We start from the raw sequence: 13,116 nt of genomic DNA, 5'->3' as shown, positions 1-13,116 counted from the left end.
CCCTCCCCCTGGCCAGGCTGGCCAGACCCCAACCATGCACGAATTCATGCACCAGGCCTCTAATACACACACACACACACACACACACACACACACACACACACACACACTGCGCTCAGAGATCATAATAATCTGGCCATTCAGTGTATAATCCACAAAAGGGACTTGGGGGTAACATGTAAGTTTTTACAGTTTTATTATATACCAAAGGGACTAAAAAATAGTCTGCCATCTTAATTTTTTTCAGCCATTACAATGAGAAAAACAACCACAGTGAAATATACTTTGTTTTTTAAAAAAAGTGGCACTTACATCAGTCTTGCCAATAAACATAAGTTGTTTGCTAACCCACAAAATGTCACCCATTAAGGCCTGCTTCCCACAGGAGAAACCCTCACATTTCACTCTCCTAGGAATATGCCATTAATTTCCCTCAGCATGTGTGAGTGGCTATTCACAAGTTAACTTTATAGCAATATTTAATTGAATGAATAGAACAATGTTGTGCTAATGAGGGTCAAATTGCCACCAGATGTTGCTTCTTCTTTTTTTTTTTTTTTAAATAAACACAGCTGTGTTACATGCATGCATAGGCAATACAGAACTAATAGTGGGGGAGAAAAGTAGTTCTAAGAAAACATTTGCAGGCAATAATAGAAAGAAAAATCTGGGGATTAAAGAATTTCCATCCCACCTTTCATTTTTTACTTCAAGCACATAAAAATGCACTGAACTTGGTATTGTGAATATGCTGTGTATTACATATTATTATAATACTGCATATGACACAGTACTTCCCCACTTATGAAATGGGAAACCTTCTCTCAAAGGGGACAGGTGAGTGCACCAGTCTGATGGGAAGCCATCAACCACCTGGCTGTTCTGTGATGTCTTCCTCGAGGCGGCCCAGGAACCAGCTCGGAGTCTTCCAATCTCCAGCTGCACCAGCCCCTGCGCACACTTGGGAACACAAGAAAAGGACAGAAGTGAAAAACAGTAGCATTTACGTCCTAAATTATCACAGCAGAGCCTCCACTCATCTCTGCAGCCAAGACTTGTTAATGAGTGATGAAGGCCAGAGGAAAAAAGGAAATTCAGTAATCAAAAGAATCACACCAAATAACAAAAGTTTATCAACTCAATAGTATTCCTCTCAGGATTTCATGACTTCTTTAAATGTGTTAAAGGGTTACATTTCAATTCACCTTTCTTCTCTTGTAATAAAAGGGTCTGTGAGCAATGAAATAGCTAAGCAAAAGGGGTGAAAAGGAAGACAGAGAAAACAAAGGTGGAAGTAATCCACAAATACAAATCCTCTTGAGTGATAATGGACAGTGGACTGTATCAGGAAACCAGGATTTAAAAATAAACAAAATTCATTTGTCTTTGCAAAAGCTTCCATGGCTATTTGTGAAACAGAATAGCATGCACCTAGTTATAGTTGAATGGAAAGTTATAAGATTTCTCATTAACCAGTTTCTTCTAAAGGAAGAGGGTCCCTGTGGCAGAGATACTTGGAAGTGAAGGGAGAGACAGCGTGGGTGGTAGCAAAACCACTGAAGTGCAGCACTGTGATCTTGGCCATGCCGTTCTACTTTTCAAACTTCACTTGTGAAATGGAGAAAATTGGTCTAGATAATCTTTAACATTCCTCAAGTGAGGAAAGCTGGGTTTGATGAATTCACGGTAAATACCGTCTGTTCCCTGACATAGCCTTAGAGGGAGGAGGAGGAATTTTCTCACTCCAGGAGAGCCCATCTATCAAATGCATTTAGAGGACAATTGTGGATACTTGGAATTCTCACAATTATGAAAATATAGCTTAAAAATACCAACATAGGGTTCTCTTCAATTCTGCTAGTCAGTATAATACCTTGCTTGCCCGCCCTCCCCTTCCCTCCCCTCCCCTCCCTCCCTCCCTACCTGCCTTCCTTCCTTCCTTTCTCATTAGTTTTCTTTTAAAGGTATTCCTGGTTGGTTAAAATAATCAGAGATTACACTTCTAGTAAAAAGGAGAGTCACCAAAACATTCAACTCATTTGATAACCACGCTAGATTAGTCCAGCTTCCACTGGACTTCCGTTGTGAGCTAGGCAGGAAGCAGCCCAGGGACTCACCTTGAGGATGGTGGCCACTGTCTCCTGTGAGGCATTTCTCATGTCTTCCCCATTCACAGATAAGATCTGATCTCCCTGAATCAATCTCCCATCAAGGTCTGCGGCTCCACCTTTCACGATGTCAGAGATAAACACTCCATTTCCATTTCTGTGAATACCATAAAGCAGTGGGTATTTGCACAACTGAATATTCCTTTATTAAATCTGAGATTACTAACATTCTATATTGATTCACTAAGTCCTAAAGCTTGGAAGAAGGGCCCTACAAAGCCATCTTATCCAGTGATAAACCTCAGAGTGCTCACCCTTTAAACAGATTATGTCTATTTGTGCTGCCTATTGTAATGTTCACTTTTATTGGTCCAAGGGCATAATTTCTGCAAGAGGATAATTTTAGTGAAATGAAATGGAAATTAACTTAAAAAAGTAGATTAAGTATTCTTTTTTTTTTATATTTTATTGATATTTTACAGAGAGGAAGGGAGAGGGACAGAGAGCTAGAAACATCGATGAGAGAGAAACATCGATTAGCTGCCTCCTGCACGCCCCCTACTGGGGATGTGCCTGCAACCAAGGTACATGCCCTTGACCGGAATCGAACCCGGGACCCTTCAGTCCACAGGCCGACGCTCTATCCACTGAGCCAAACCGGTTTCGGCGAGTTAAGTATTCTTAAAATGTTATTTCCTTAGAGAGATCAGTTCAATTATTAGCATCCAATCTATTTCTAGACTCTCATATACCCCTTTCTAGACAATATATTTCAAGATTTTATTTATATTTATTTGATGAATAAATAAATAGATGTCTCAAAATTCAAGAAGTTAAAAAGGGCTGACCTTAAAAAGTTTCCCTCTCACCTCTATTCCCTAGTCCCCAAGTTCCCTTCTTATAGGGAACCAATGCTACCATTTCTTGGGTATCTCCCGGACACCTGCTGTGTACACATAAGCAAGTGCATGTGGGTGTAGTAGATGTGTGTGTGAATGGATATACATGCACATACATTCTTTTTTACCTCCAGTTTTCTTTTCTTTAAATTTGCTTTTTTTACTGAATACACATTGGCAATTGATCTTTATTGGCACTTTGTGTTTCCTCATTGGATTTTATGGCTGCATATTATTCTATGAATGTTCCTTAATTTCACTTATCAGTAAACTATGGATGTATACATAGGTCATTACCATTCTTTAGCTATTGCAAACAAGGTGCAACAAATAACATAACTACAAGCATATATTTAGGATAAATTCCTAGTTGTGAAATTGCTAGTCAAAGAATTATGAATTTTGAGAGCTTATATATCTGAGCCTTTACAATAAAACTTTTTGTGCTAAGGAATGTAAGTGTTCCTTTAAAAATTCAATCTGAAATACTGCTGTTGTATGACGATTATTTCATTAATTTGCTATGAGACAATAACGTAAAAACCATTACTCTTAGTGGAATTTTCCAAGTCCATGTACATGTCATAACAAGAAAGCAAACTTCAACATGGATTCTAGTTGTTCTGCACCCACAAGTGCATTGATTTTGTTTAGATATTCAAATCTCAGCTTTTTTTGTTTGTTTTGTAATGCATTTTTAGAGCGATAGTCTTATGGTTCTGAAGTAAAAAATGAGCTTATTACAGCACAGTACCTGGCACAAAATCAGTTCCCAAAAATAGTAGTTAATATTTTTGTTTTAATAGTAGCTTGGCCTGTTGGAAAAAAGCACTAGGCGAGTCATCAAAGGTCTATGAGGGCATGTGACATTATATATACTATACTTTTGGTGCAAGCTATTGGGGACATCTTTCTTAACAGAAAACTATTGTCATGAAGAATTTGTGTCCCTCAAGTATGTCTGCTCAGCTAGTTTTAGTAACCCCTCAACTAGTTTTAGTAACATAGTATGAAATTAACATGGCAGAGTAATTTTCTTAACCCAAGATTGCATAAATTTCTCTCTTGATATTAACTGCTTCTTGGGTATCATTGTTTCAATTAACCCCTGCAAGCTTGAGATCTAAGTGACTATAAATTGAAAGAAACATGCTAACTGTTCATACTTGATAAGGGCGTAAGCCTGACAGTCCGGTTGATTGAGGTTAGAATTTTCTCTTGCTATGACATTTTTTGGCAGTAAGATCTTGCTTGGAAATATGACCTATGTTGTTCAAGTATTCATAAATACGTTAATTTTAGAAATCATATTATCAGTTTATACTAGGTTTTATATTTCAATGTGTGTTTTTTTTATTGATTTCAGAGAAGAAGGGAGAGGAAGAGAGAGATAGAAACATCAATATTGAGAGCGAATCATTGATTGCCTGCCTCCTGCACACCCTCTACTGGGGATCGAGTCCGTGCATATACCCTTGATTGGAATTGAACCTGGGACCCTTGAGTCCACAGGCTGACATTCTATCCACTGAGCCAAACTGACTAGGGCTATCTTTCAGTGTTTATAGGCATTAGTCCTTAGAACTCTGAAGGAAAGAGGCCAATCAATCCTGACCTGGATAGCATTTTTTTTTTTTTTACCGTTTCCCAACGATGCTCAGGCCCAGTCCTCTGCCAGTCTTCTTCTGCAGATCTACAGGGAAAAACTCCAAGTTCTCCTCGTCTCTGTAGTGTGTCTCATCTCTATACACCACCAGTCGCACCTTCTGGGGGGTGTGCCTCAGGGCTGTGATGGCTTCTTCGTGGCTGGCGTTCCTCAGGTCAACCCCATTAACCTGGAACAACAGGCATCCAAGATGAGCTGGTGACAGCAGAGGCCTCTCACCCTGCTCTGTCTGCTGGAGCACCTTGATTCAACCAGTGAAAAACCTCTAGAAATTTCTATCCATTCTCAAAGCACACAGGTACTGACAGTAGCAGTCGTAGCTGCTTCAAATATAAAGGAGGTGACCCTTTATACTCCCCACCCCAAATAAGCATGGAGGGTGGGTTAGTATATATGATCATGCAATTTTGCATAGCTGTGAACTTTACCATGGAATTGAGAGAGAGAGAGAGAAAGAGAGAGAGAGAGAGGATGAACTGGCTCATTTAACTAAGGTCAAAGGGAAAATAAATATTAGTGTTTGGTTAGCATTTAAAAAAAACAACTTATGCTTTTATTGATTTTTTTTTTATTTTTATTTTTTTTTAGAGAGAGAGGAAAGGAGGGTATGTGCCCCGACTGGGAATCAAACCCAGTGATCTTTCAGTGCCTTTCAGTGTATGGACCAATACTTAACCAACTGAGCCACACCAACCAGAGCGGTCAGCGCTTTTAGACTCAGTTTCCTTACTGAATTTGACTTCCTCACTTTTAACTGCTGAATCACATGTACTTCAGAACAGGCTGGAGGAAACGAGGGACCAGTATTTTCAACAGCGTCTAAGACCTGCTGAAGTCCATTCATTTGAATCTGGATCTGAGTGAGCACAGATACGACCACACGGGAGACAGCAAACTGTCCTGAAAATAGTGCTGAGTAAGCCTACTTCTGGCAAAAGTCATGGAACCTGTTTCCTTGTCTGCTAAATGGAGATCACAGCTAACTTATTCTTTACTTAACAAATACTTATGTAATACTTGTATATTAGCCCTTCATGAATATTTACTCTTTTTAATCCTTATACTAACTTTCTGAAATAAACATTATCACCATATTACAGATGAGGAAACAGGCATGGAGAGGTTAAGTGACTTGACCAAGGTTGCAGAGTGAGCAGGTGGAGGAGCCAAAATTTGAAATGGACTATCTTTCTGGACTCTCTTTTAGTTTATATACTAATGCTGCCTCAAAATTTACTCTTAGAATGGGTTACTGGAGCCCCTTGCCACAGAGAAAGCCAAGGATTGATGTTGGTTAGTGAATTTGACACAAGGGAGGAATTGAGAAGCAGAATAGCTCAGGATTCAAAGGAAGGGAGTCATGGCCATTCTCTCAAGGTCACAGCTAGGAAGAGCGAAACACAGGGAAGGATGGGCCCAGGCCATTCATAGCCAGGAGGATGGCAAAATGGAAGCGTTACCTCAGGGTGTTGGTTCCACCTGTGTTCTGGTCCAGCGGTCGCCAACCTTTTGGACCTCACGGACCACCAGTGGTCCGCGGACCACCAGTTGGTGACCATTGCTCCAAAGGTTTCCTTAAACCAGCGGTCGCCAACCTTTCCGACCTCATGGACCACCAGTGGTCTGTGGACCACCAGTTGGCGACAGCTGTAATCTGGTCCATCCCTGTGTATCCTGGGCAGGCCACGTCTACCTGTGGACCTCTATTCCTTCATTTGTACAGTGAGGGGCTGGTCTGAGGCTTTTTCCAATTCTAACATTCCAACTGACTAAGGACTCTTGTCGTAAAGAATGGTGACAAAAAAAGGAGAAAAGAGGAATGAGCCCCTCTCAGAGAAAGTGAGTTTTGAGCTGTTTCTTAAAGCTGATTCTGTCAGCCAAGAAAATGTTTAAAAGCCTAAGTTTCAAGCTACTGTTTCTTTTCTGGTATATCTGGTACTCAGATGAACTATACCTGGAATGATAGTGGCTAAGCATGGGTTTTGGATATAGCTGGACTTCAGTTTGAGTGCTGATTCCAACTTATTATGTGAAACCTTATGTAAATTACTCAAGCTAAGCTTCACCAGTGTCATCTATTAATTGGAGATAATAATGATACTAATATTTGCTCAATGTTGTGAGGATTAAATGGAACAAATCCTGCAATGCATTCAGCACAGGGCTGGATAAACTCGATATGTTAGAAGCTGACATTTTATAACGAATTGAGGTAAAGGCAGTCAGAGCTGTTTCTTTTCAGCACCAGCCTTCCCTGTTACTTTAGGCCCATGAATGCATTCTCATTGTTGAAGTAAACCCAAAGAACAAAGCGGAAAGCAATGTCTCTAGAAAATGTGGCCGACTTGATTATTTCCGTGTATTCCAATAGATGGCACACAAGACCACTTCTGCTACTCAGTTAAAAAAAAAAATTACCTCCATGGATCGAAGGAGAATTCTTTAAGCCCTCTAAAATACCTTTTGAAGGACCCTAGCAATTAAACTTTTAATTAAAAGCATTGTCATTAAACTCTACTACTACAAAAGCAATTTATACTAAATTCCGGCTTTGAGATGTCTGCTCAAATCAAAGTGATCTGCTCCAAGTTCAGTTTTCATTTCCTCCTCTGCTTATCAAGAGACACCACTAAATGCACACTACTCATAAGAGAAATATTGCTATGTGGCTAGAATATTGTGGAGTGATGTATTACCTTAAGTGCCTTACAGAAGCACTATATGCATTATTCAGAGCATTGCTTGTAGAGGGATAGGGGTAGTAATAGCAGGGCTCCTTATTTGAGAGGAAGGGCCATCAGAAGCCCCAGTTGTCAATGAATATATCACATCCCATGGGTAGGATGGGCAGTGGGAAGGTGGGTGAACCATTGCTTTAGAAGGGAAGAATAATCCTCATTATTTTATTCCACAGGGAAAACCAGGCATTAGCTCTCTACTCTTTCTGCTCTCACCTGCACAAATAGCAGAGAATAGTAGAAGAAGAGGTAAAATAAAAAGAAGAAATGACCCTAAAAATGACAACCAGAAAGAAGATGGTCCATGCTAATCATAGAATCATAAATCTTGCCATGCAAAAATATTATTTGACTATATCTTTGTAAGCAAAATCTGGCATATCCTATGTTTAACATGAGGATAGAATGAGAACCATGATAGGCCAGCGTGCACAATGCAGAGGACCCTCATGAACAGAAAGACCATTGTTGGGAAAAAGCACCAATGTAGAGTTGCCTTGCTTCATCGGCTCAAAATATAGCACACCAAAGCTGCCTGTCTTCTCCCAGCAACCTGCAGCCCAACCTGATTATGCATTACCATGCATCTGCACACAGCAACTGCAATCACTACAAATTCAAAAGTGGGGTCTATAGCTGTTTAGAAAGGAAACATGTTACTTGACCAAACTGAGAGCTAGCTTTCTTTATTTAAAAAAATATAATTTTATTGATTTCATGGAGGAAGGGAGAGGAAGAGAGATAGAAACATCAATGATGAGAATCATTGATCAGCCATCTCCTGCACACCCCCAACTGGGGATCAAGCCCGAAACCTGGGCATGTGCCCGGACCAAAAATCGAACAGTGACTTCATGGTTCATAGGTCTGTGCTCAACCATTGAGCCATGCTGGCTGGACAAGAGCTATCTTTCTTAACTAAATATATGATATGCTATTGTGGACTAGATCCTATCCTGGCCATCTTTAATGAAAAGTGTAGACCACTCATCCATATTGGTTACAATATGGTGGCTAGATGCCAGGAAATAGTTTATTTGACCTTATAAATTCTCCTTCTACTTAAATTTCCTTTTTTCATGCCAACCTGTCTTGAGTGTTCACCTGTCCATGAATATACTTTATAGAAGAGAGCAGCTATAGCTGAGGGTCTATTCAATACAATAGATCTGGTTAAAATTTTTTATTGAGGTATAACTGTTGTAAAATAAACAATACATATTTAAAGTGTACAATTTATAGTGTGAATTTATATGAATTTATACCTATGCAATCATTGCCATGATCAGGATAATGCCCATACAAGCCATTATAGAATAATCTGCGGGCTTACAATCATATAAGTATCAAGGCAATGGTTGCATCTGTACTCTTTTGAATATTCAGTTTATTCAATTATAAAACTAATTATGGTACAACCTGTTAATTAGAAAATCCAGGGAGAAAAAAACCCACCCCCAAACTCCTAACCATTACAAAATGGTGTTGTATGCTTACACAGTTAAGCCAATTCCCAAAGAGGCCTCACTTATTTTTCTAACCTCATACACTTGTACCTTAAATGAATGTACTGGGAATACGTCCTAATCCAATGATAAAGCATAGTAAAGGCCTGTAGAGAAATCCTATAACTTGCCCTGAATTTAATTTGCAGTCAGCCTGGCTTCTTTTAACTCCTTTTTGCCTATATTTTCTGCCCTTAATTATATCTCTGGTTTCATCTTGGGAGGCAGACTTGAACCACCAAAGGGAAAAATAAAATGCTATGATGTCATTCATAATGTCGTATATTAAAGTTGCAAAGCAAAAATGCACATGCCCACCATAAAATGTTAACTATTCAATTAAATTCATCCAATGGAAGAAATAAATGTTGCCTAAAGGTTTCACACCATTGAAAAAGCTCTTTAGTTCCACCTACCAGAACGCCTGGCATTGACTTCCATTCATCCGTTCTCCTTTTCAGACACTGCCTGCCTTGGCACTTTTTAAAAGGCTTTAACGCCTTTGCTAAATGAGAGTCCATTTGAAAGAGGCAAGTTAAGCATTTCAGTTTTTAATAAGTACCATATACCACCTAAAGGGAAAAGATTCTACATTTTCACCAACTAGAAAACAAATGTGGCAAGGCATGGACCTCCATCTGACTTAAAGATTTATTAGGAATAAGAAAATATTACTTAAAGTTACAGCAAAGTCTTTAAAATGTCAGGTGTGCATGTTTATGTATATGCACTTTTAGGAGGGAATTTAGGAAGGTATAATAGAGAAGGCAAAAAAAATCTAATTGTAATACTACATAGTCTCATTTGACATTAAGATTATAGAACCATAAATAGTACTTATCCCTTGAATTAAAAAATGTTTTCACAGACAGATTTAGATTTATAATCTTTCATAATTCTAATGATACTTATTCAGTGTGCATTAAAAACAGGAAAAAATAAGTACATGTTTTCTTAAATGGGAGAGAAATAATTGATATAGTGGAATAGAAGATAGCAAATATATAAATTTGATTTTGTGGATTAAAGTTAGTAAAGAAACCATATGTATTGGTACAAAATAAAATTCATAATCATATACCTCTAATATCTGGTCACCAGCCCAAAGTCTTCCATCTCTGGCTGCTGCTCCTTCCTCATAGACTTCATGTATAACTATAGCATCCTATAAAAAATAAATTCTTATTAATTTTCAACAACCACAAATGCTTCCTTAAACAAACCACCAACCCATAGGCAGCAATCCATAACTTGCTATTTGTTAATAATGTGTTATTTTATTTGACCTAAAGATAAACAAAATATACAGTTATGACATATGCAGAGGTATAATTAATTTTTCCTAAGCTTATTATTTCATTCCTTTAGGCCTGGCTTTGCCTAATATTTCAAGTTAAACTTCCCCCATGTGTTTTACTGTAAACTCTGAACATTGCTGCTGTGTATGAACTTGAGGTGAACTATGTGTCATTCTTATTTATATTTTATGGTATATTTTGAAACATGGTTTCAGGTATTTATTGGTATTCAAGGATTTGGCATAGATGTGTGGCCTGATGAATGGGGGTTGTCAGGCCTCATTACTTGGGCAATTAAAGAAAAGAACTTAGTGGAATGAACTGGCCCTGGAGAGAGCATGGAGTAGGGGAAAGAGCATTCGTGCTTTTAAGTGCAAGACATCTATAGGTTCGAATCCTGACTCTGCCACTGGAATTTTGGGCAAATTAACTCCTAAACTCTGAGTCAGGAATTCTGAGTCATAAAATGAGGACAGTATCTAAGTAGGTAAGCTCTGGTTGAGGAAAGGGTTTCATTGTTAATGAATTTAAAAAATAATTTGTATCTTTTCAAATTAATCGTCTTAAATTTTTTATCACCATAAAAATAACTTGTACCATAAAGGACTCAAGAAATATCACAGTAAACACTGAAGGAGAACAAAACAAAACAAAACAAATAAAAAACGAACACTGAAGGAGAATGCCTCCCACACCAGGCCCTCGGTGACACTCCCTAGAGACAACCACCATCAATGGTTTCATCAGGATCCCTCCAGACAATTTACATCTATACAGCCAAAATTTATATGTTTTGGGGAGACTATTTTAAAAATATTCAATGAAGTTTATTCACACAATTTTTCATATCGAGCAAGTAGGTAAGCTTTGAAATTTCTTGCCTTGGGTATTTTTGTGGAGCTGAAAACGGCAGCAACCAGAAGTCATTGGTTCTTTCTGTTGTTAATAAAAGTAACTGAACAGATGTTGTTGAATGGATTATGCTAGGTGTCTTAGAAGGCCACTGGGAGAAGAAAAGAGCTTTTTAGAGGAGACTACAAACAGAGATCTGTGGGTTCCATGAGAAGTGAGGATTGGAGCCTTGCACTGCCTGGTGCCCTCCCATTCCCTGCTTCCCAATCCCCCAGAACACACACAAGGTTCAAGAACCCACAGGCAATGGTCAAGGGGGGTCAGGCTTGAGGTATAATGATCCATCTTGAAAGAAGTCCTGTGTCCCAAGCACGGGGGCTAAGAAGCAGCGGGACTTCTGGTACTTCTAGTCTTGAAGAGATCATGTAGGCTTGGGTAGCTATGGGCTTGATGATTACCAGGGTGGACTGATGACAATGTCCGCAGGGGCCTATCCATGTCTGGGAGCTTTTGAAGAAACAGGAACCCTGAGAGTTCATGAGCTGCCAAAATGACTGAGGTTGAATTATGCTTTAGTTCAGAACTATGGAGCCTCAGAATTAGAATTACATTGACATTAAGTAAATAAAGAAATAAAATATTTCTTGCAAAAATATAATAAATAAGACAGGAAAAAATTCCAACCAAATCTACTCCTTAAAAAAAGAAGGTTCCTACACAAATACTTTTTTTTTTTTAAATCCTCACTTAAGGATATTTTTTCCATTGGTTTATAGAGAACGAGAGTAGAAGGGAGGGAGGAACAGGAGAGAGAGAGAGAGAAAAACATTAACTTGAGAGAGACACATCAACTGGTTGCCTCCCACACATGCCCCCGCTGGGGCTGGGGAACTGCAACAGAGGTATGTGCCCTTGACCGGGAATCGGACCCCAGAACCTTCGGATCTAACCATTAAGCAAAACTGGCCAGGCCTACACAAATTCTTGAATAGTGAAGCCGCAAAATAAAATAAGAGGTCTATAACTATGTGACTCATCTGGATTCCAAATATCTTCACAATATTAAATAATTTCATTTTTTCGCCACACAGTTCTGAAAACATTCTTTATGATAGCAATGAGAGAAGCAGCCCCCAAAAGCCAGGAACGGTTCCTTGATTCAGACAATTTACATTTCAGATTCTGTACTGTAATGGATTTAGACCATTCTTTGTTGTAAATGACTTATGAAATTTCCAGGCCCAGGGAGCATTTACACTGCCAAGAATTTGTTCCTCTGAACTGTTCCAGGGAAATGGTTTTGAAGAAACTTGCTGGGTCAGTGGCTTGAGGTGATCCCAATAACACTGCTAAGATGACACCAAGAGCCATTTTATGAAGGTAATGCGGGGAGAAACTCACACAAGCTCCCGGTAATGCCCTATGTTACGCCGGTTTTCAGTTTGGTGGTCAAACGCCCATCGTCACTGGATGGGGAGAATCAGACTGAACTCATACTACACATGGCTTTTACAGAGCTTAATTTTCAGCATAAACCCCTTTGATCATGGAACATTACAAAAGTCAAATGGGAAATTTCTCTTCATACATACTCAAAAGGAAGGAAAAGACCCCATAAAGTTTTTATCCCATAAAAGTAGCCTGAATTCTTATATACTTTCTGGGTGCTCAATGAACTATTATACATAAAATAAATATACTGTTAATAGACTCAAATAAATGCTGAACTCACTGCCAATGATCTGTTTTTGGGCCATGAGTCTTTCTATATGAAAAACTCCCCATTATTTCTTTCCTTTTGTTTGACTACTCTCTGATTTCTCTTAAACTTATCAGGGAAAATACAAGAGAACATGAGACACTCTGACTATTGATAGAAAAAGTCTGCATTTCTTACCACGTGCCCTTGTGTGGTTCTGGACAGTTGCATTAACTGGGGGTGACAGAGGTAAGAGGGGACTAATAGTTAAATTGGAAAGGGGGGTGGTGAATTGAAAAGAAAAACAGATTTTATTTATTCTTCAAAAGTTATATAGTTTATAGGGTAGGA

At 38.8% G+C, this 13,116-nt stretch overlaps 1 protein-coding gene across 1 annotated transcript in view; it reads right to left on the bottom strand.

The window, feature by feature from the left end:
* Positions 1–13,116, bottom strand: part of PATJ (PATJ crumbs cell polarity complex component) — a 342,671-nt gene that overhangs the window by 37,581 nt on the left and 291,974 nt on the right. The window contains exons 36-39 of the mRNA XM_080656343.1: positions 9,998–10,081; positions 4,649–4,842; positions 2,118–2,265; positions 874–960 (exon numbers count right to left, since the gene is read on the bottom strand). Of these exons, the coding sequence (XP_080512469.1) occupies positions 874–960; positions 2,118–2,265; positions 4,649–4,842; positions 9,998–10,081 (513 nt within the window). The remainder of the gene's footprint in view (positions 1–873; positions 961–2,117; positions 2,266–4,648; positions 4,843–9,997; positions 10,082–13,116) is intronic.

Source organism: Plecotus auritus, assembly GCF_963455305.1.
Source record: "Plecotus auritus genome assembly, chromosome: 2".
Classification (NCBI taxonomy): domain Eukaryota; kingdom Metazoa; phylum Chordata; class Mammalia; order Chiroptera; family Vespertilionidae; genus Plecotus; species Plecotus auritus.
The sequence above is the reverse complement of the archived record's forward strand: the minus strand, read 5'-3'. Positions and strand labels throughout refer to the sequence as shown.